Source organism: Cervus canadensis, chromosome 12, assembly GCF_019320065.1.
Source record: "Cervus canadensis isolate Bull #8, Minnesota chromosome 12, ASM1932006v1, whole genome shotgun sequence".
In the NCBI taxonomy this organism is placed as follows: Eukaryota; Metazoa; Chordata; class Mammalia; order Artiodactyla; family Cervidae; genus Cervus; species Cervus canadensis.
This window is the reverse complement of record NC_057397.1, coordinates 9,525,416-9,547,896: the sequence shown is the minus strand read 5'-3', so window position 1 is coordinate 9,547,896 and position 22,481 is coordinate 9,525,416. Positions and strand designations below refer to the sequence as shown.

The following is a 22,481-nucleotide window of genomic DNA, read 5'->3' as shown; positions in this document are numbered from 1 at the left end:
TGGTGTCAGGAGGCTTGTGACCCAGCATTATCTCAGGTCAGAGGGACTGGGGGAAGCCGAGTGGCTGAGGAGGGCTCCAGCTTCTTCTCAGCCCACCTGCTCAGCCACCATGAGACAGCTACTCACGGCTCAAGAATACCTTTTTCATGTGGTTGTCAATCATCTTCATCTTTCCTTCACTCATTCTTTACTCATTTATCCATTTATTCAGGAAAGTTTCTGATTTCTAGCTGAGAGTGTGCCCAGAAGGCCTACAGTCCCAGGCCCCCTGTCCAGAACAGAGACCAGGACGCTCAGCCCTCAAGATGCCCCTCTCCATGGAGAGGGAAGCAAAGACTGGCTTGCACAGAGGGCAGTGGGGAGACAGGGCGTGGTGGCCTCTGACCCAGGTCACACACACAGATCCTAGCTTGGAGGGAAGACCCCAGCTCTACCGGGTGACCGTTTCCCTTCTGCACTGGCCTTGTGGACCTGCCTAAACTCAGGAAGTGAGATTCCTTACGCCTCAGTGGGCCAGGAACCTCACGCGGGGAGACGGGAGCAGTAGATGGTGACCAGTTTGCTTGGCCAGCCCAGGGGACCTGACGGGGTTTAAATTCAGCATGAAAATACACGCCCTGAGTGAAGGGGAGAGAGGCCCCTCTTTAAGGTGGGCATTCTGGGACTCTCATCCAAAGACCTCCGGGTCACCCCAACCACAGAGGTCTGCTGAGAGCTGGCCGAAGAGCTGGAATCTGGGCATAGCGGGTAGAGACGAGGAGGAGGCAGGAGGGGGTGTGGTCAAGCAGTGACTTTATTGTCTCTGGAAGGAGTGACGGTCACGGTCCCCCTGCAGGACTCTGCTTGAGCCAGGGACAGAGGTGGCCAGGATGGTGGGCGTGGAGGGGCTGAGAGCACAGAGCAGATCAGAGCCAGAGCCAGAGCCACCCTCTGGCTTTCCCCACCTCTTTTCCCACAACACTGGCGCCTGGACCATCCATTCAGGGCAGGGGCTGTTACCCCAAGCTGAGAAATGTGCACTCCTTACTCCCCTCCAACACAGCGGGGGCTACAATCCCAGGCTGTGTGAGTGAAGGGCCCCTGCTGGGGACAGGAGAGGTGGTCAGGCCCATGGTGAGGTGATGGCACCTCCGACCACCTCAGGGGCCTGTCCCACCCAGGGTCTCAAGAGCGACGGGGGCAGGGTGCGCTTTGGGCTGAGGGAAGGTGCTCACAGCAGGACCCAGAGGAGGCTGAGGCCCACCTGAAGCAGGAGCCCCCGGGAGAGGGCCCAGGGGCCCTCCTGAGGGGCGGGGGCCCCGTTGCAAAGAGATCTGGAGCAGCACTGCCGGACAATCTTGCTGAGCTCCCTGGAGTCTGACAGCCATTTGAACTCCATGTTGGTGTTGGGGCACCTGGGGGCACAGCGCTTGCTGAGCAGGGTCTTTACCCGTAGTCCTGTGGGGAAGGGGACAGCATCCAGGAAGAGGAAGAGCCCAGGGTGGGTGGTGAAGGCCAGTCCCCAAGCGGGCACTGACACCTTCTCCTGACCCTTTCACAGGCCAGGCTTTGCGAAGCGCTGGGAGCACAGCTGCCCAAGGTCACCTTCAAGGTCACAGCAAAGGCAAGGTTCAGGGCTGCTGGCCCTGGTCTGGGCTTTTCCTTGAAGCCACGCACAGCCTGGACACCCAGGCAGCCAGGGGCCTGGGAGTTCTAGGGAGATGGGGGAAGCTGAGCAGAGAGAAAAGGGAGGGCGACCGGAGAGCCGGTTGTTCCCAGCTGGGGCTTCTGTCCCCCCTTCACTCAGAGATGTGCAGAGACCTTGGAAGGAAGCTCCGGAGGGAAGCAGGACACTCAGAACAACCCAGTTGCAGAAGAGAAGGTCGTCTTGGAGGAGACCTCCTCCTCATGCTGTGCTGTTGTGTTGTGTGTGTGTGTGTGCTGTATCTATTGCATGTATGGTATTCACTATGTTGAACCTTATTGTATTGTATATATGACAATTGCACGGGGCCTCCCAGGTGGTGCTAGTGGTAAAGAATCCACCTGCCAATGCAGGAGATGCAAGAGACTCGGGTTCCATCCCTGAGTCAGGAAGATCCCCCTGGAGTAGGAAATGCCAACCCGCTCCAGTATTCCTGCCTGGAAAATTCAAGACAGAAGAGCCTGGCGGGTTGCAGTCCCTGGGGTCGCAAAGAGTCAGACACAACTGAGAGACTGAGCACGCACACATATGACAACTGTATGCATTGCTTTACATCATATCATGGGCTGCCAAGTGGCACATGGTTTAGTGACACCCCAGAGAAGGAGAGAGACTGGCCAGCCCTCTCCAGAAGCCCCCTCCAGAAGCCCCCAGGCTCAACCTTGAGCAGCTGGCCCCTCCCCTGTGCTCAGGATGGGGATCAGGCAAAGGCGGGCGCAGGCCGGGGTCCCCTGAGGGGAGCCTCCATCAGTTCCCCACTGAGACCCCAAAGGATCCAGAGCCAAGTTCCCGGAGTACCCCTCCGTGCTGGCCAAGTACTCACTCAGGGTGATGATCAACTTGTGGGAGACGCAGACCTGGTCAGTGGAGGAGCACGCTGTAGGCAAGCAAAACTCCGGGCTCCTGACCTTGAAGCACTGGTAGCAGCTCAGGTTCTTCCCTGCGGGGCAGCACCAGCGCGGAGGAGCGCGCTGCGCACCCGCCCAGCTAAGGGCCGTCGCCGTGGGATGTGCCCACCGCCCCCAGGAGCCCCCGCAGCCGACAGGGCCGTCCTTACCTGGCTCTCTGACTCCGCCAGCAGGGTCCAAAGACGTCAGCAGAGCCCACAGGGCTAGAACCAGCGCCCCCATGACACCACCAGCTTAGCCTGAGGGGGAGTGGAGGAGGGAGGCGGGGCAGAGAAGGAGGCTTTGCCCAGAGCTCCGCAAGTCACACCCGCCCATCCTCTGGGTCTCTCCGCTCTGGACCCCTCATTTGAGGTCAATCAGATCCTAGTTCTCATGGGACGCTCTCTCCCATCCTGACCCCTCCTCCCGCCCCTTCCCTTCCCAACTGCAGGGAACTGCCCTTCCAGGAAAGTCAGCCCTGCTCCGGGGAGGGTTTCCTGGGGTCCGTGAGGATGGCCGCTTCCTGCTGGAGCAGAAAGGGGAGAAGGGGTTTAGGGAAGGCGTCTCCCCTGTGGCTCACCCCCTCCGTCAGGCTCCACCCGGCGGGTACTTCCTTCTCTTCCTGTAACAAATCCTCCAACCTCACCTGGAGACCAGCGGCTCTCAGGGCCCTGCCTGAGTCCAGGTGTGGCAGGAGATGCTGCCCTCTTCTCTGACTCCCGGGGACCCAGTCTCCAGAGGCTGCACCCTGAATGCAGAGCCAAAGCCCAGAGGCTCTCACCTGGGTGTCTGGTAGCTAGGTGGGTTTTCACACCACTTCCTGCCTGCATGTTTCCCCAGGCCCTTTCTTTTTTCCTTCTTGCCTTTATTTCCTTGATCATGCCCCGCTGAGCACCTGTGAGGAGCAGGCGGGCAGGGTGTGGGTCCCGGATCTGGATTTGCAGCAGGGGAATGCCTGCCCCCAGGGGTCCGGCAGGAGAGTGGGTAGAAGGACAAAGGGGGTGACTACTAGGCAAAGGGGGGTTGAGAGGGGCTGCCTCTGGCCCCCAGGTGACCTCTGCGACACCTCCACCAGCGACTACCCTCAGCACCCCCTTCAGGCCCAGTTTCCCGTCACTGCAGGGAGGGGATGTGCTGGCTGTTGAGAGGGTGTGCAGCTGGTTGGGATCATCTCCCCTCCCAGTGGTCCAACCAGAAGGACTGTCCCCCGCCCTGTCTTGCCTGGCAGGTCCCAGCCTCCACGTCGGGGGTGGTGGAGCACCCAGAGCCTCCGGTCCCTTTACTGGGCACCGCTCCAGCCCCTGTAGCTGTCCTGACTTTGGCCGGGTGTGGGCGGGGCTTGGAGGGGTCCAGAAGGGGTGGGACTGGACCCGCCTGGGGGCGGATCTTGGTTTACATTGCTTGTTTATTCGTTTGCCCTTTCATGCAGTGATCCAATTGAATGTGAGTCTGGGACCTCAAACCGCTGGGTGGTGTTGGATGTGGGTGTGATTAAGCAGGCTGGGTGGGCGTGGGGTGGGCGGCCGGGACAGCTTTGCACGACCCCACACCTCAGGGTAGTCTCGAGTTAAAGCCTGGGCCCCACTGGGGAAGGGTGAGTCACCACCTGTGAGCTCATGTTTCGGCAAGGTCCTTTCTTCTGAGCGGGGGACGCAGGTCCTGGCCCCCAGCGATGTTTCTGCCTTCCTCTGCTGTCCCCGCAGCTCGGGGGCAGGCTCCCTGGACCGCTCCCTGGTACTGCAGGCTGAGAGCAGTGGGAGACGCATCCTTTCTTCAGAAGCAGACAAGTGGGGTGGGGGGAGGTGACACCCTTGGCAGGCTTGGTGGCACATGGAAAGAAGGGAGGGAGAAGGGGAAGTTCAGAGCTGCGGCAGCCAGAGAGACAGACTCTCAGATGTTGGTGGACACCCACCCCTCCCACCACCCGAGCGCGGACGCAGGGGCAGCTGCACTTCACCGCGCAGCCGGAAGAAGGCGACCCCGCGCCTGCAGGCTGCGACCCAGCGCGCGAATCTGCTGGGAGAAGAAGATAAATCCTTGCTCCTGGAAAATGTCCCCGACATCCAACTAGGGAGCAGAATAAAACTCTCCTGCCCGAATTAAAACATTTAAAAGTGTGAAGGAGCACCTTGCATCAGAACAACAATAGGCAATAAAAAGAAGACGAGATGAAAAATGACGAACGTGAGGAACGACTGGAGAAAAATCTCCATGTATGGTCTCCGTAAGTAGACCAGCTTAGAAGTGAGCTCACACTTACGAGTTCCAAGGGGGCAGGCACGTGAGACCCTAAGTTGGAAGCTGTAGCGTGAGGGCCGGCAAGCAAGAGGACAAAACGACCTAACTCCAAACTAAAAGTGCTCATCTGTTCTGGAAAAATGACCCAGAAAAGTGAGCGCTAAGACTACGCTAGTAAAAAATGTAAAAGATACAGAAGCACCCTTTAGTGCAACCCCTCCCCCCACACCATATATGTAAAGAGAAAAAAAAAAGGTTGATATCAGACTTCTCAAGATGCAGAAATTATTAAAAAAAGAAAAACTCAAGAAAATAAAATTTGAACCAAGTATTTTAAATATAGTCAAGAATATAATCAAGCATCAATACTATAAGAAAAGTTTTTAAAAACTTGAGGTTTGATTTTTTTAGTAAAAGGGGAAAAAATGACAATACACGAATTCAAATTCCCAATTCAAAAATCCTGGAGGGGCAGGGAGGAGCCAAAGCCAGCAGAAGAGAGTATGGAGAAGAAGATCATCAGGCTGGAAGCGGAAATAGATAGTGCAGATCACCCAGACATGACTAATAAAGCAAAAACTCGGCTCTCTGAAAAATTGAAAGAACTAGATAAGCAACTGACTAACCTAATCAATAAAAAGAGGGGCAGTACAAATGTACAAATAATAAATACAGAGTGAAGCAATTATTGAAAGACAAAATTTTAAATGATAACAGACTATTTCATATACCCTTAAGCAAATATGGGACCTCAAATGAGGTGGATAACTACCTAGGAAAATACACTTAAGCAAAATTTATCCCAGTTGAGAGAAAAGCTTTAAGAGATCAATTTCAGGTGGGGCTGGGGGAATAAAAAAAAAAGAGAGAGATCAATTTCAGTATAAAATAAACATAATAAGAAACTATCCCAGAACAAATGGCCTGGATCAGATTATTTCACAATCTGAAATAATTCTACAAAATTCACAAATTCTACAAAATCTTCAAAGACCAGATATTCCTAATGACACAGACTGTTTGAGAACATAAAAGAGACTTCCAAATTATTTTAACAAAGCCAGTATAATATTGATAACCAACCTAATAAAAATTGTAAAAAGAAAGACAATTACAAACCAACATCTTTTATCATTGCAAAAATCTTAAAGAAATATTAACAAACAGAATCCAACAGTACATCAAGAAAATACACGAAGAAAAAGTAGGATATATTACTAGGATTCAGATAGTTAAATATCACAGATTTTGTTAATACAATTCATCCTTTTAATAGATATGAAAATAAATGTCATAGGATTAAATCTATAGACTTTGAAGTATCTTGGAATAGACTTATTATTATCCTTCAATTAAATATAATCTCTTAAAGTCATCACCTTATAAGAAAAGTATTCTCATCACTATTTGAAATTCAGCCAGTATTCACTGATATAAAATATTAATTAGAGGCTTTAGAATGGGGAAAGAAGTAAAATCAGGTCCATCTGTAGATGAGGTGGTAGTATACCTGGAAATCCTGGAGAATAAAGAATACAAATAACAAATTTCGAAAACAATCAGTAATGAGTCAGGATGCAAGGTAAACATATAAAACTCAGTGGCCATCAGAGGGCGTCCGGGATGTGTCAGGACGAAGGAGGCCGGCAGTCACGTTCTACCGCGGGACCAAGAAGACAATACCAGGCAGGTTGCAGCTGTCATATTTAAATGTGCTGGGGAGCTGAGAGGACAAAGGACCAAGTGGATTGGCTTCCAGAAGTGGGGCGCTGAGCCTCCGCGGCCCCCAGCCCCGTCTTGCGGCGGCCTCGCCAGCCACCACCCCGACTGTACCCAAACACCCGGCCGAGCGGCGGAGTCGGCTACGCATGCTTCGTTCTGGGAAAGTGCCGCGGCACACACGCAGGGTCCCGCATGCTGGCGGTGGTACCCAGGGCGGGCCGCGTATAAGGACGATGGGCACCTGCGGCGGTCCCACAGCTCTCAGGACCAAGTTCCCACCGGAGGAAAGAGGTCTGCTCCGAACACATAGTTGATCTTGCTCTGAAGAGACTCGACAGAGTCTGAAGTAAGGCAGCAGGAGTTGGCAGTGGGAGGCTTAAGGGCACGAAGGTGCGGAAATGCATCTGCCACACTTTCAGGGACGAGCAGAGGGCCTGCTGAGCCTCTGCTGGAAGCCTGGGAGGAGAGGGATGGGAGGTCAGATGCGCCTTCCTAACTCTGGGGTCCAGCCCAACCTAGCTCGACTCTGATGGAGCTGACCTGGAGAGCACCTCTTGCACTTGATCTGGTAAAAGAGGAAAGTAGAGACCTTCTAGTACTCGTGGCCTCTGGCTCTTATTTATACAACGCCGGAAGGTGACAGTAACAATAGGAGGAAAGACCCAGGGATGATCCAGATAATGGAGTCAGCAGGAAAGGACTTTATGTTAAGTGTGTTCAATACTAGACTTGAAAAACTGAGAGTTTAAACAGAGAATAGGACTTAATAAAGCAAATCGAAAAAATATACCATGTATTGGCCAGGATTTTCCAGAGAAGCAGAACCAATAGAATGTGTATGTAAACAAAAAGTGTATTTTAAGGATGCGGCTCATGACCTTAGGGAGGCTGCAAGTTAAAAAACTCCAGGGTGGGCTGTGTTGGGGAGCAAGAAATTTTCCTCTACCCTGTTGGCTAGCCTAAGAATTGAATTGACATGAGACAGATTAACAGGAGCTCAAACAGAAGTGTAGTGCCACGTCTACATGGGAGAGACCCAGGGAAGCTGAGTAACTCACTGAAGTGGCTGAAGCCCTCACCTTAATACCATCCTCAGCCAGAGAAAAACACAGGTTGTTGAAGGCAGGGAGAGTCAGTTAAAGGGGGATCGATCAGTGATGCAGATTAGTGATGCAGTGATGCAGTCACTGAGCTCTCCACCAGTATGAGTTTCTAAATATTTAGTCATCCCAAATGGAGATTGCCTTTATACATGTAAATGTTTCTTACAAAAGGTCAACTCCTACTTGGTTTTCAGAGCCCTTCCCATGTCTGCTGTTTCCCAGAAAATAACTAGTTTGAAACAACTAATATGCCAAAGAGACATATTTTAGGGTGGCAAATTCTGCTCCCCTACAGCCAGAAGGCTAGAGACCCAGGAAGAGCTGATGCTACAGTTAAAGTCCAAAGACTGCTGCAGAATTCCATCTTGTTTGGAGAAAATCAGTCTTCTGGGCTATTCAGACCTTCAACTGATTAGATGAGGCCCTCCCACATTATGGAGAGCAGCCTGCTTCACTCCAATTTCACCAATTTAAATGTCAGTCCTGGGACTTCCCTGGTGGTCCAGTGGTTAAGAATTCACCTTGCAATGTAGGGGATTTAGGCTCGATTCCTTGGAGGGGGGACTAAGATCCCACATGCCACAAAGCAACTGAGCCACAACCAGAGAGTCTGTGCACTGCAACAAACATCCCTAATGCTGATGCAGCCCCAAATAAATAAATACATATTTTTAAAATGTCAATCTCATCCAAAAATATCCTCACAGAAACATCCAGAATAGTATCTGACCACATATTGGAGTACTGTGGCTCAGTCAAGTTAATACACCCAGTTAGCCATTGTATTCAGAAAGTAAAAAATAAAATATCTGAAATTAAGAACTCGTTTGGATGAATTAGGAGCAAAAGACACTATGAACATAGGTAGAGACAGGACAGTATAAAATAGCCCAAGGGAAACTTAGAATAAAAACAATAGAAAAAAATTTCATCAGAGCATCAGAGCCTGTGAGATTCAGTCAAATGGTCTAACTTTACATGAGATTGGAGTGCCATAGGGAAGAAAGAGGGGTTAAATAAATACTTGAAGATGTAATATTTTTCAAAATTCATAAAAGATAACCCACAGATTCATGGATCACAGAAAATCCTAAGCAGGATAAGTGCAAAGAATGTCATCCCAGCTGGTGATAATGCAATCAAGATGCTGAAAGCCAAAATGATGGTCTTACTGAAATGGAGCAGGATTGTATTGGTCCTTCCTCCCACCCCACCCCACTACCGTGTCCTCTCCCATGCATCAACCTATCAGAGAACTGTGCCCAAACTGATAATAGACCCTGAGACCCCCTCCCTCACCTGACTTTAAAAGTGCTTTACTGTAGAAGTCAGATTTGTGGTTGCCAAGGGAGAGGGGGTTGGGAGAGGGAAGGATTGGGAGTTTGGGATTAGCACATGCAAACTATTATATATAGAATAGATAAATAACAAGGTCCTATGTCAGGGAGTGTTTAACAGGAGGATTCCTACGTGCTGTTTCTCTCAAGTCCTTTGTTTCTTTTCAAGCGGAGCCGCACGCTGCTCCCAGGAACTGAGGTCATTGTGTGAGACAGGCTTGGGTCTCCTTTAGTAAACATTCTCTTTACGACAAAACTGCTTAGTCTCGATCCCTTTTCTTGAGTTATGGATTGTCTCCTGACCTTGTGACCATTATTATCCCTTGTTCCCTTGGTAACAGTTGCTGTACGTTTGGTTTTCTGATCTTTATCATTGTCGTAAGAAACTTCTTGTACCACAGCCTATATATACTCACAGAAAAATCATTAAAGCACCTTTGCTCCATCAGAGCTTAGGTCCCCATGTCGTTTTTGTTTCTCTCTCTCTGGCTGATTCTCTGGAGCGTGGAGACCCGTCGTGCTCACTCTCCTGCCTGGGCTTCTAAGACCCTCTGGAGAAGGCGCTCTGTGCCTTCCCCTCCTCGAGGGGGCGCCTGGTGCCTTTGTGAGCGATGCAAGCTCTGTGTCAAGAGCTTTATTGGTTTTCTGTGTAAATCAGGGAATATCAGCCTCTTTCTCTCTTTCACTTTCTCATTGTCGACTCCAGACCACCAGGTTCCGGTCCATTAAAGGACCCCAACAAGTGGCACCCAGAACACGGACACTGGTATACGTGGCATTTCGGACGGAGTGACTCCAGGGGCCTATTGAGGTCTGGACCTATTGAGGTCGGTAAGTACTAAGACACAGGTCAAATGGCTGGAAAGCCCCATCATTTCTCTGTTTTACTTCACTGTTTGTTTAAAGCTCAGGGACTTATGGTTTCACGCCAATGAATAGAGGCTTGCTTTCAAACAGTGGTTAAATGTAATCCTTGGTTCCCTGATAGAGGCATTTTGATTTGTAAATTTGGCACAAGGTCAAAGAAAATGTTGAACAAGCCACCAAGCAAGGAAAAAATATTCCAATTGATTTCTAGCCCCTATGGGCTCTCATTAAAGCTGTAATTCTGCCATTTCAAGGTAAATTCTAGCCCTCTCAATATTCAACAACAGACAGAACACTTATTACATGAATATAAATTAAATGAGAAAACTTTACAAAAGGCCCAGTTAGAAGAGCATAAAATATTTCAAAATTTTCTTACTAGCCCTGCCCCGGCTGCTCCAAATGCTCCTCCTCTGCCAACAGGCTCAACTCCAAAAGTCTCTCCTTTGTTGGAACCTAATTAAAGTTATGCTAATTTTTAAGCTAAATTAGAAACTGCTATTTCCCATACTGTAATTGGAGAAGAAGCCAAAAAACAGCTAGAGAAATTACTTGCTTATGAGAATGCAAATCAGGAATGCCAAAGAGCTATCGCTCCAATTCGTGAGACTGGGACTATTATTGATTATTTGGAGGCTTGTCACAATCTAGGATCAGCAACTCAAAAGATGCAAATGCTAGCTGAGACAATGGCTGCTATCTTTAGAAAGAGAAATGAAGGATGCTTTACATGTGGAGATAAAAACCATTTAAAAAGGGACTGCCCTAAGAAGGCTAATAAAAAACCTCCAAGAATTTGCCCTCGTTGCCATAGAGGAATGCATCGGGCCAAAGATTGTAAATCTAAATTTGATATTAAAAGAAAACCTATTCCAAGAAACTCCAAACAGGGGACACCCCCACCCCCCCCCCCCCCCCCCCCCCCCCCCCCCCCCCCCCCACCCCCCCGGCTCCAGGTCCCCTACAACAAAAACCAGGGGCAAATTCTATCTTTTCCCTCAAACCCTCAACATCCGGTAGTGCTACCAGCCCTAAATGATTTTTTTTCTTTACCCTCAAGCAGTCCCTTCTAGAGTACCTACTGGACTTTTTGGACCCCTGCCCCCACAAACCTTTGGTCTTTTGCTTGGCCGATCTAGTTTGACTTCTAAAGGAATTACTGTTCACCCTGGAATAATTGATTCAGATTATAAAGGAGAAATTCAAATTATGTCATTTCAGATTCTATGGCAATTCAAAAAAGGGGGACAAAATTGCTCAATTACTTCTTTTATCTTACATTTCTATTAACCCCTCTAATAATGTATGGACAAATAGATTCAACAGTACAGATCAAAAACAATCCTTATGGACATCATTGGTATCTGAGTATGCCCAACTAAAATTAAGTATCAAAATTAATGGTAAAAGATTTTCTGGTCTCCTCGACACTGGATCTGATATTACTATTATTTCCAAACACTTATGACCCAAATCCTGGCCTATACAAAAAATCTCTTGCCAAATTGCAGAAATTTCTCAAGCCAAAGTACAAGAAGTTTATAAAAATGTTAAAATCTACCCATATGAAGGACCAAAAGGCCAGCCTGCAACATTAAGACCTTATGTGATAGATGAACCCCTTAATCTAATAGGAAGGGACTTATGCTATGGCAAACTCAAATATACATTCCACATTTTTCCTAGGGGCCACTGCTTATTTAACAAACAAAACAATTATTAAAATAATTTGGGAGAAAGATGAGCCTATTTGGACAGAGCAATGGCCCCTGATGAAAGAAAAATTACAGGCTACTAAAGAACTTATAGACACACAATTAGAATTAAAACATATTGAAGAATCTTACTCTCTTTAGAACTCTATTTTTATTATAAAAAAGAAATCTAACAAATGGCATCTCTTAACAGACCTTAGAAAAGTTAATGCATATATGAAACCTATGGGTACATTACAACCAGCGATCCCATCACCTATTACTATTCCTCAAAATTGGCACATTATTATCACTGATTTACAAGATTGCTTTTTTAATATACCTTCACACCCTTTAGACCAGGAGAGATTCACTTTCTCTCTCCCTTATCCTAATCATATCGGGCCTCATAAAAGATTTCAATAGACTATGTTACCCCAAGTTATGCTTAACAGTCGTAGTATTTGTCAAAATTTTGTAGCCAAGGCTTTACTTCCTATGTGACAGCAATTCCTTCATGCATATATCATTAATAATGTACTATAACTACAAAAAGGAGAAATGATATTTTTGACACTGAATGGCCATGATATTCTTTAGACTCCAGAGAATACTGATTAAAAGAAAATCTTTTTTGAAATTACAAAACTGATTCTTCTTACACGTGCAGTTAGGAAAAGGTTAACTTGTTAAAATACTTTTTTGGAGCTCCAATTCTGCCTGGGAAACAAAAACAGGCTTAAGAAAAAAACTAAAGTTAACTCTTATCATGTCCTTGGGATACACAGCCCACTCTATCTAGGACTCCAGCCATAAACAAATTGGTGGAACTCAAAAAAAAAAAATATATATATATATGTATATAAAAGATATTTTAAAGCAGAAAAGATATTTCAAACAGAAAACTACCTCTGTCTGTGTATCTAAAATTATCTATGTCTCAATGTATGTCTTTGTTTTTGGATAATATGAAGTTAATGAGCTCTATTTAAATTCAGTTGTTTGCTAATCTAATTAAGACATGTCTTAAATCATCAATATTGCATAATACTTTTATTATGCCTAGGTTTAAGGTAAACTAAATTTGTCAACAGAAAGGTAACTCTTTATATATATATAAATATATAAATAAGATGAAAACTTTTAGATAAACTCTATTAATAATTATATTTTTAATAGAATAATATATTATTATAATCTAAAATAATCTCTCAGGATTGGGGTAACTTAAATTTCTAGAGTTATACTAAACTAAACAATAAAAGTTTATTAAATAGCTACATCATTTCCAAACAAAATAAGGTTTTAAAACATTAATTACTGAACATTAACTTCCTCTTACAGAAAGTTTTTCTTACAGAAAAACTAAAGAGATTTCAAACTATTAATAAATGTATTATATAATATATATTATAATATGATATAATAAACATATTCACCAATCTATAAAATACTAATATACAAGACACTTCATAGTTGCTAAAGAAAAGTAAAATATATACTTTTAATAAAAAGATATAAGAAATGGCAAATAAAATTATGAGTACAAAAATATAAAAAAGGTTTATGACAAATGAAAGAAAATTTTATGGCAAATGGATTTAACTCATTGCCCTGAACTTTCTTCCTCTTCCTTCTTACATGTCTCGATTGATACAAATTCCTCTTTTACATGGGCTACACCTCTCCAAAGTGAAACTACATGTTATAACCCACTTATCAACTTACTTTGCGATAATGAGAACACCTAATTCTATAAAAACAGACAATGGCCCTGCCTGTATTTCTAAACAGTTCAAACAATTTTTACATTCCTTCTCTATTAAACAGATCACAGACATTCCTTATAGTCCACAAGCACAAGACATAATTAAACAAACACATCACACACTGTAACTGCAAATAAAAAATTAAATAAGGGGGAATACACAGGAACACTTTTATCTTCCTTATCCAGAGCAAACTTTACTAGTTCTAATGCAATATATTCTTTAAGCCTATAACTACTGTTAACATAGCTTTATTTCTGTTTCCAGTCTGTAAGATTCTTAAAATAACATCAACTTCAATGCTTGTTTCACATTACAAAACAAAAACAACATAAAAAAGGACACCATTTCCTGAATAAGTTATTTGTTCCTAAGAGTATCAAAAGTGCAAAGTATTCACCTTTTCAGGTCTGTCTTGAAAGTATAATCACCTTCTTTAACACACTGAACGGAGATTCAACAGCTGCCAGGCTGCGTTTCTTTTCCAAGGACAAGGTCAAATATTTGGATGTGAGCAACATTTCATTTGTCAAGTTGTTCTGCATCAGCTTTTCAATAATTTCACTTAGGAAAAGATGTTTGAATGTTTGCTTCTAATCCTTTGCCCCAAATAACACAAACCGCTGAAAACACAGTCAGATCCCATTTCTATTTATATCAGAAAAAAATGTATGTACTGAATGAGGAGGAAATCAACCCATTAATTCAAAAGCACAGCCAAATACCAGTCCCCAAACAGATCTCTAGATTATTATTATTTTTTTTGGACTGAAATATTTCCTAGGAATATCAATTTCATCATTGTCATTTTCCTTTCTTTCTATAACTATTGTTAATATAGCTTTATTTGTTTTAAATTTTTTAAACTTACTGCAAAGAGGTATTTTGACAAAAGCAGAAAAACATTTCAAAACATTAAAGGACATCTCCCTTCCTTTGCCTATTTGATATCAAGATAGGTTAACTAATCAATGGAAATGTAAGAAACTAATCTTACAGGGAAAGGGGTATGCTTCTATTTCTCCAGATGGATCCAACGAACTCACATGGCTTCGTCTTCAGAAGATTCAACCTAAGGGGGCCCCCAGCATTCAAACTAGTGATGAAACAACAAAAACCCCAGGAGGAAGAAATTCCAATACAAGCCATGGCAGCTTTAAAAATTTCCAAAAGACACAATTGACGTCATTGACCTTATGATCTCGCTACTTGGGGACAGATAAACACCCTTACTAATCAAGCAGAAAATCTGATTTCTCAACAGGGAATGCCTCAGAATTCTGAAAATACTTTTCTTAACTATGCTTGCTTTGCTTGCTTTTGCTTCCCCCACTCAGGCTGACTTGATTGATCACCCTTATTGGGCTTATGTACCTAACCCCCCTTTTTTATTGTAGATTATAGAATGGACAGATTTAGGACCAATTGTATCCACTAATGACTCAACACATATGCCCCCTCCTTGGAGCTTGGAGGGGCCCTCTCATCCTGAGAAAGAAAGAAGACTAACATTTCTCTAGGCTATGAAATCCTACCTTTATGCATGGTCCCAACAAAATTATATATTAATGTTAATCGACAAACTTGGGCTTTTGTCCTGCCTCCAAAAAAGAACATCCACACATTGCTTGGATTATTTACTGCCCTTTCTTTGTCCATCAGCCATGTTTATACTACTGAAACTTTAGGGAAAGAATTACGGAAAGAACAAAGAACACTGTGCAAAGGGTTTACTAATAAGAACTTTAAATATATTCCTGTTCATTGGGACAAAGTCAGGCCAGATCAGGAAAATCAGTGTTTATGACTAATCATACAATTGTCCATTGGGGACCCCATGGTATGTGGTTATCTAACTGCTCATACGATATTAACAGCACTATGGGTGATTATGTTACTCAAGTAGCATGGAAGGTTACTAATACTACAATGGAGCATTACCATGACAGAGGACTTCTTGGGTGGCTTGACGATGGAATGGCCCCACCTCGTCCTTGAATCATCCTTGATAAACAGATTGGGCCTAAACAATGGGACATCTGGAAACTTGCTGCAAACACCGAAGAACTTAGGACTTGGACTGGACATTTCACAGGGACCAATAGTAGTCATAGAAACTATTTCTTTCATTATAATCAATCATATTTCATACAAGCTGTGTTCCACTTCCTTTTGTTATAGCTATAGGAAATTTACAATTCAGTAAGACTTTATGTTCTGTAACTTGCATAAATCATAAATTGTCTTAACTTAATCATAAACTGTCTAAACTTGTCTTAACTCCTCTATTTCCTTGAGAAATGACTCCCTTTTGATTCTTGGATCTCAACATAATCTGTGGTTACCAATAAATCTCCAGCGGCCCTGGGAAGAAGGTCCCATGGAAAGACTTGCTTCCTGGTTACTTACTAAATTGCTCCAGCGATCTAAATGATTCATTGGGTGGCTGATTTTTGGCATTTTGGGGATTAACAGCTATTTGCACCACTGCTTCCATCACTGGTGTTACTTTACAAACCTCAATTCAAACACATAATTTTATCCACTCAGGCTCAGATAGATGAGGATATTCAAGATGAAATACAGGAACTAAAAACAGCCATCAAATGGGTTGGAGATAAATTAATAGAGGTACAAAAACAGGTGATGCTAAAATGTGAGTAGAATTCTACTCAACTTTGTGTCACTTCTGTTCATTTCAATAATAGTGCCTACAACTGGGAACAAACCAAATTTCATTTACAAAACATACATGATAATGCCTCTCTGAATGTACAATTATTACAAAAAGAAATTTTTGAAACCTTTTCTAAAAATCTGTCCTCTTCCACTAATTTGAAAACTTTAGCTGAACAACTAGCTGATCAATTATCTGGGCTAGACCCACGCAGATAGTTTCAAAGCATTACAGCATCGGGTCTGGAACTGTAATTTTGGTAATTGTCTTGACAATTATATTTGTCATCTACTGTTGCCTTCATGCAAAGATTGATAAAACTAAACAAACTCTAATGGTCAGAACACTTTTTACAAATATTATAAATAAGGGGGAATTGTCGGGGAGTGTTTAACAGGAGGATTCCTACGTGCTGTTTCTCTCAAGTCCTTTGTTTCTTTTCAAGCGGAGCAGCACGCTACTCCCAGGAACTGAGGTCATTGCGTGAGATGGGCTTGGGTCTCCTTTAGTAAACATTCTCTTTAAGACAAAACTGCTTAGTCTCGATCCCTTTTCTTGAGTTATGGATTGTCTCCTGACCTTGTGACCATTATTATCCCTTGTTCCCTTGGTAACGGTTGCTGTACCGTTTGGTTTTCTGATCTTTATCATTGTCGTAAGAAACTTCTTGTACCACAGCCTGTATATACTCACAGAAAAATCATTAAAGCACCTTTGCTCCATCAGAGCTTAGGTCCCCATGTCGTTTTTGTTTCTCTCTCTCTCTCTCTGGCTGATTCTCTGGAGCGTGGAGACCTGTCGTGCTCACTCTCCTGCCTGGGCTTCTAAGACCCTCTGGAGAAGGCGCTCTGTGCCTTCCCCTCCTCGAGGGGGCGCCTGGTGCCTTTGTGAGCGATGCAAGCTCTGTGTCAAGAGCTTTATTGGTTTTCTGTGTAAACCAGGGACTATCAGCCTCTTGCTCTCTTTCACTTTCTTATCGTCGACTCCGGACCACCAGGTTCCGGTCCATTAAAGGACCCCAACAGTCCTATTGTATGTATAGCACAGGGAACTATATTCAATACCAAATATATGTGTGTGTGTATGTGTATATATATCTGAATATTTGAATATATATGTATCTGAATCACTGCACTGTAAATCAACTGTACTTCAACAAAATAAATTTTTAAAAATGCTTTGCTGAAACCCTTTAGGGAGTTCAGCTTTTTGAGGAGGATCCGCCTCTTTGCCTTTTTGGCCCTGCTATAAAACTGCTTATTTCAAACTCTGATGTTTAGGTTTGTTTGGCCTCCAGGTATGCTGGGTACGTGGGCTTGCCTCTGGTAATATTGAGGTAAATATGGAAGAATATTTACAGTGAAAAACAACAGCAGTAGCATCTTGTGGGGTTTATAACATATGTCTATAAATAAGTACTAAGATAACAGAAGTACAGTGGGGAGTGTCAACTGAAAAAGAAATGTGTGACCTAAAAGTTGAGAAAGTGAAAGAGGAGAGTGAAAAAGTTGGCTTAAAGCTCAACATTTAGAAAACCAAGATCATGGCATCCTATCTCATCACTTCATGGCAAATAGATGGGGAAACAGTGGAAACAGTGGCTGACTTTTTTTGGGGGCTCCAAAATCACTGCAGATGGTGATTGCAGCCATGAAATTAAAAGATGCTTACTCCTTGGAAGGAAAGTTATGACCAACCTAGATAGCATATTAAAAAAACAGAGACATTACTTTGCCAACAAAGGTCCATCTAGTCAAGGCAATGGTTTTTCTAGTAGTCATGTATGGATGTGAGAGTTGGACTATAAAGAAAGCTGAGCACCCAAGAATTGATGCTTTTGAGCTGTGGTGTTGGAGAAGACTCTTGAGAGTCCCTTGGACTGCAAGGAGATCCAACCAGTCCATCCTAAAGGAGATCAGGCCTGGGTGTTCACTGGAAGGACTGATGTTGAAGCTGAAACTCCAATACTTTGGTCGCTTGAAAAGACCCTGATGCTGGGAAAGATTGAGGGCAGGAGGAGACGGGGACAACAGAGGATGAGATGGTTGGATGGCATCACCGACTCAATGGACATGAGTTTGGGTAGGCTCTGGGAGTTGGTGATGGACAGGGAGGCCTGGTGTGCTGCAGTTCCTGGGGTCGCAAAGAGTCAGACATGACTGAGCGACTGAACTGAAATGAACTGAACTGAAAAGTTGAGAATGATGTTTTGTTTGTTGGAATTTCTGAGGATTTCAAGCCCAGAGGACAGCTTCTCAGAGGAGCCAGGACATGTAGGACTCTTTTTTTGACAAAGATAAGGTAGTCAGAACTTGAAAAGATTATTGTTAATTAAAGACCAGTTATCTCAAGGAATTTGGTGCTTTTCTCTGTATGCGAAGATGCAAGTCTGGGCTCACTGCAATCATTCCTTTCATAGACACCTCATCTTCCAGGGCCAGCATCCTGTTCTTTTCTGTCCTGAGTCCCCTCAGGGTGCACCGCTGGGGCAGTTGCAGTAGCTAAGGGCTTGGCAGTGGGCATGAGTTTGTCTCTGTCCCGAGTTCCCTCAGGGCCCACCTTCCGGGGTGGTGGCAGTGGCTGAGGGCTGTAACATCCTCAGCAGCAGCAACATTTTTCATTCACAGAAGGAAGGAAATGAAGTTATGCTCTGCAGGGTTCTTGAGCTGTTCAGGATGTGGTGAAAGTAGTAACTTAAGGTAGACTATAACAAGTGCATATTGTGATAATCATATAAGAAATATATTTATAAAGGAGAAAAGGAAATATGAAAAATATTCCATAATTCCAAAAGAATGCAGGAAGAGGAAAAACAGTTGGGAGAAATAAAAGCAAAGGGAAAAGTGGTAGCCATGACCTGTTAGGTTTTGGACCAACCTGTCAACACCCAGTGTTGTGGCCAGACCAGCCCTGTGGTTCCTACTGGGATGGCAGTGAGCAGCAGCAGCATGCGCTGTGCCCAGTCACGTCTGACTCTTTGTGACTCCATGGACAGTCCATGGCTCCTCTGTCCATGGGGATTCTCCAGGCCAGAATAGTGGAGTGGGTTGCCATGCCCTCCTCCAGGGGATCTTCTCAACCCAGGAATTGAACCCAGGTCTCCTGCACTGCAGGCAGATTCTTTACCATCTGAGCCCCAGGGAAGCCCAGCAGCAGCGATGACCTGTGGGGAGCTTTGAAAGGACCAGTTGTACTACTCACAAGTTCTGGGCTTACCAGGAGCCCCTGAAAGCACAGTGTGGGGTCTTGAGGGGAGAGAGCGAGCACTGGCCTGGGGTTCTGCTTTTAGGGATCAAGGGTGATGACTTAGGGTCCCCTAGGGTTTGGTGGGATTGCTTTTTACTTGTGACTTTGGCTTCCCTGGTAGCTCAGTTGGTAAAGAATTCGCCTGCAATGTGGGAGACCTGGGTTCAATCCCTGGTAGGGAAGATCTGCTGGAGAAGGGAAAGTCTACCCACTCCAGTGTTCTTGGGCTTCCCTGGTGGATCAGCTGGTAAAGAATCCACCTGCAATGTGGGAGACCTGGGTGAATAGCTATGTTGAGTTTCTTTGGCAAGTTGATTATGTGGAGTGGAGAAATTAAGGGCAGAATACTCACTGGGGAGGTGAGGGCTTGGGTCACATTTCTCTGATTTCTTCCCAGCTCCACCTTCCCAAGGGCGGGGGGAGGGGGCGGGAATCCTTATTTAGCCTTGATTGGAAATGTCATGCCTTCATGCCTGATGGGTACATCTTATCTGCAAGGCTGATCTTATTGAGAATATAAAGAGCAAAACGTTTTCTAGGACTCTGGAGATTCCAACGTCTTCCCATCTTTCTTCATCTGCTTTGTTTTCTTGTAAACACCCACTGTTTACAAGATGCATGGTTTCCTACCATGTGGCCCTGTGCCCCACTTGCTCTGCTCACATTTAGCTAACTGACTGTTTTGAAACCACGACTCACTACTCACTTTGTATGTGTAGACCTAGATTGTGTGAACTGTCAGTAATACACCATTTGGTGGTGTGTAACCCTTTGAAAAGGACATCTTTTTTGGGTGTTAGTTCTGAAAGATCTTGTAGGTCTTCATAAAACTGTTCAACTTCAGCTTCTTCAGTGTTATTGGTTGGGGCATAGGCTTAGATTACCGTGATATTGAATGGTTTGCCTTGGAAACGAACAGAGATCATTCTGTCGTTTCTGAGATTGCATCCAAGCACTGCATTTCAGACTCTTTTGTTGACTATGATGGCTACTCCATTTCTTCTAAGGGATTCCTGCCCACAGTAGTAGATATAATGGTCATCTGAGTTAAATTCACCCATTCCAGTCCATTTTAGTTCGCTGATTCCTAGAATGTCGACATTCACTCTTGCCATCTCCTGTTTGACCACTTCCAATTTGCCTTGATTCATGGACCTAACATTCCAGGTTCCTGTGCAATATTGCTCTTTGCAGCATTGGACCTTGCTTCTATCACCAGTCCCATCCACAACTGGGCATTGTTTTTGCTTTGGCTCCATCCTTTCATTTTTTCTGGAGTTATTTCTCCACTGATCTCCAGTAGCATATTGGGCACCTACCGACCTGGGGAGTTCCTCTTTCAGTATCCTATTGTCAGGCGAGTGTAGGCTCCTCGGTTCTTTGTCTCGTCACAACAAAGATTTGGAGTGACGGACATTAAAGCCCCTTGGCGGGTCACAGCTCTCGGAGGACAGACCATGTTATAGCTCTTAAATAAATCACTGTTACAGCTCAGTGTTACAGCTCTATTTATTTAGATGATAGCAGGAAAATCCATCCTTGAGGTGTGAGGGCACTTCGATCCACAGATGAGAAGAGAAGAGCGCCCCACCGTGTGAGAGAGAGAGAGAAGAGGGCTTTGGCTCCTTTTTATGTGTTTTTTTTTTGTTCCCCCTGGGCCTGTCCTATGCAAATTGGGCTTAGGCAGGAGCGTTGTTTGTTTTATCTGAGGTTCTCACTCCGGTCCTCGGACCTTCCTTTGTTCTATTTTCGCGGGCTTTCCCTTCCAGGTCTTTTAGCCACCGCCATTTTGGACTCCTTTTCCCTGTTCTAACTACCTAACATTCCCCCCTCAAGAGATGGGAGGCCCAATTCTTTGGGAATAGGGGCGTCGAGGTCTCTCTGGCTACTTCCTGCTGAACTGGGACGGCAAGGGGCATTGGGCCTGCCCCTCTTGCTAGTCTCAGGCCTCAGAGTCCTTATAGCGGTGTCCATCTAAGGGTGACTGATGTTTTCTGTGGTTGGCTGTAGTTTTTATCTTTGTTGAACTGGCGCTGCATGTCGTAGCTTGACCTGGGCAGGGACAAGACAGGTTGGACAGTTGACAGTACATGGAACAGTCATTAGCAGCGTCAGTACGACATAACAAGGACTAGTAGGGGCATTAGCCAATTTCAAATTCACATCGCCAGGATGGCTCAAGTCCCTCCTTGTTCAGGGATCAGAAGATCTATCTCCTGTCTGTTTTGGAGTACAATCTCTGCCAAGCTGTGTTGGCTCTTTAGAGATGTCTTGAGAAATCTTATCCCCAGAGACCAGATTTTGGGGTTGGAATGGCATTCATTTGTAGTTTTGAATAGGTATCTGAGATCTCCCAGGGGCTCACAGGTGTACTGAGTGTCCTCTTCTGTTTTCTTCCACAGTTTGACTCGTGAGTAGTGAATCCAGGAGTCATGTCCTGTGCCGGGAGCCAACACACGAGACCCTACCCATAAAAAGGCCATAGGGGAGAAAACCTGATGGGCAAGGCAGATCAGGTTTTCAGGGGTTTTCGAAAAGGCCAGCTCATGAGATCCCACCCATGACAAGGTCATGAGGAGAAAGCCTGGCAGGCAAGGCAGATCAGGTTTTCAGGGATTTCGAAAAGCTGCCCCCGGCGCTCACCTTAAAGATGATATCTGTCTTTCTGATGCCTGCCTCAGTGGACTACTCCCTAATTTCTCTGACACAGGCAGGAAGGCCTTCCCCGGTCTCTTCCCAAATAAGAATCAATTTAGAACTTTAATCAATAAGTTTCCCAGGTGGTGGTATTTTATGAGATTATTCAGGGTGAAAGGAGTGTTTTAATTTAAACTCCTTTGCTGGTAGTTTGTTAGCCAAATGCATTTATGCACTTGGTACTAATATGCATGATTGCTTATAATATCCTAATCCTAAAATAGCATAAAGAACCTGATTATATAAAAGCCCTAATAGATATAGAGCCCTTTAAAGGGGTAAAGGAGTCCTATTAGAAAACATAAGAAAAATTATTCTATAGGTGGTTATTGGGTTGTGATTTGCTTGCTGTGTTTATGCTTGCTGTATTTTTGCTTTTAATGTGCTAAGGTTGTGTTATAGAAACCATTGTTAATATAGTTAAAGATCTAGAGAAATAAGAACTTAGCCCTAGTGTGGTAACAATGAGGTGGTTGATAATTGTCAGCCAGGAGTGCTAGGCAGAAGCTGACTCACTGAAGCCTCAGAGTCAGTATGGGGTAAACTTCTTAGATAAACGC

At 44.7% G+C, this 22,481-nt stretch overlaps 1 protein-coding gene across 1 annotated transcript; it reads right to left on the bottom strand.

The window, feature by feature from the left end:
• Positions 1-1,183: 1,183 nt before the first annotated feature.
• Positions 1,184-3,284, bottom strand: LY6L (lymphocyte antigen 6 family member L). The gene is made up of 4 exons (XM_043483640.1): positions 3,218-3,284; positions 2,742-2,831; positions 2,508-2,624; positions 1,184-1,437 (listed from the first exon to the last, which is right to left on the bottom strand). Exons 2-4 carry the CDS (start codon positions 2,812-2,814, stop codon positions 1,211-1,213), a joined length of 417 nt encoding a protein of 138 aa, XP_043339575.1. The 5' UTR covers positions 2,815-2,831; positions 3,218-3,284; the 3' UTR covers positions 1,184-1,210.
• Positions 3,285-22,481: the final 19,197 nt, after the last annotated feature.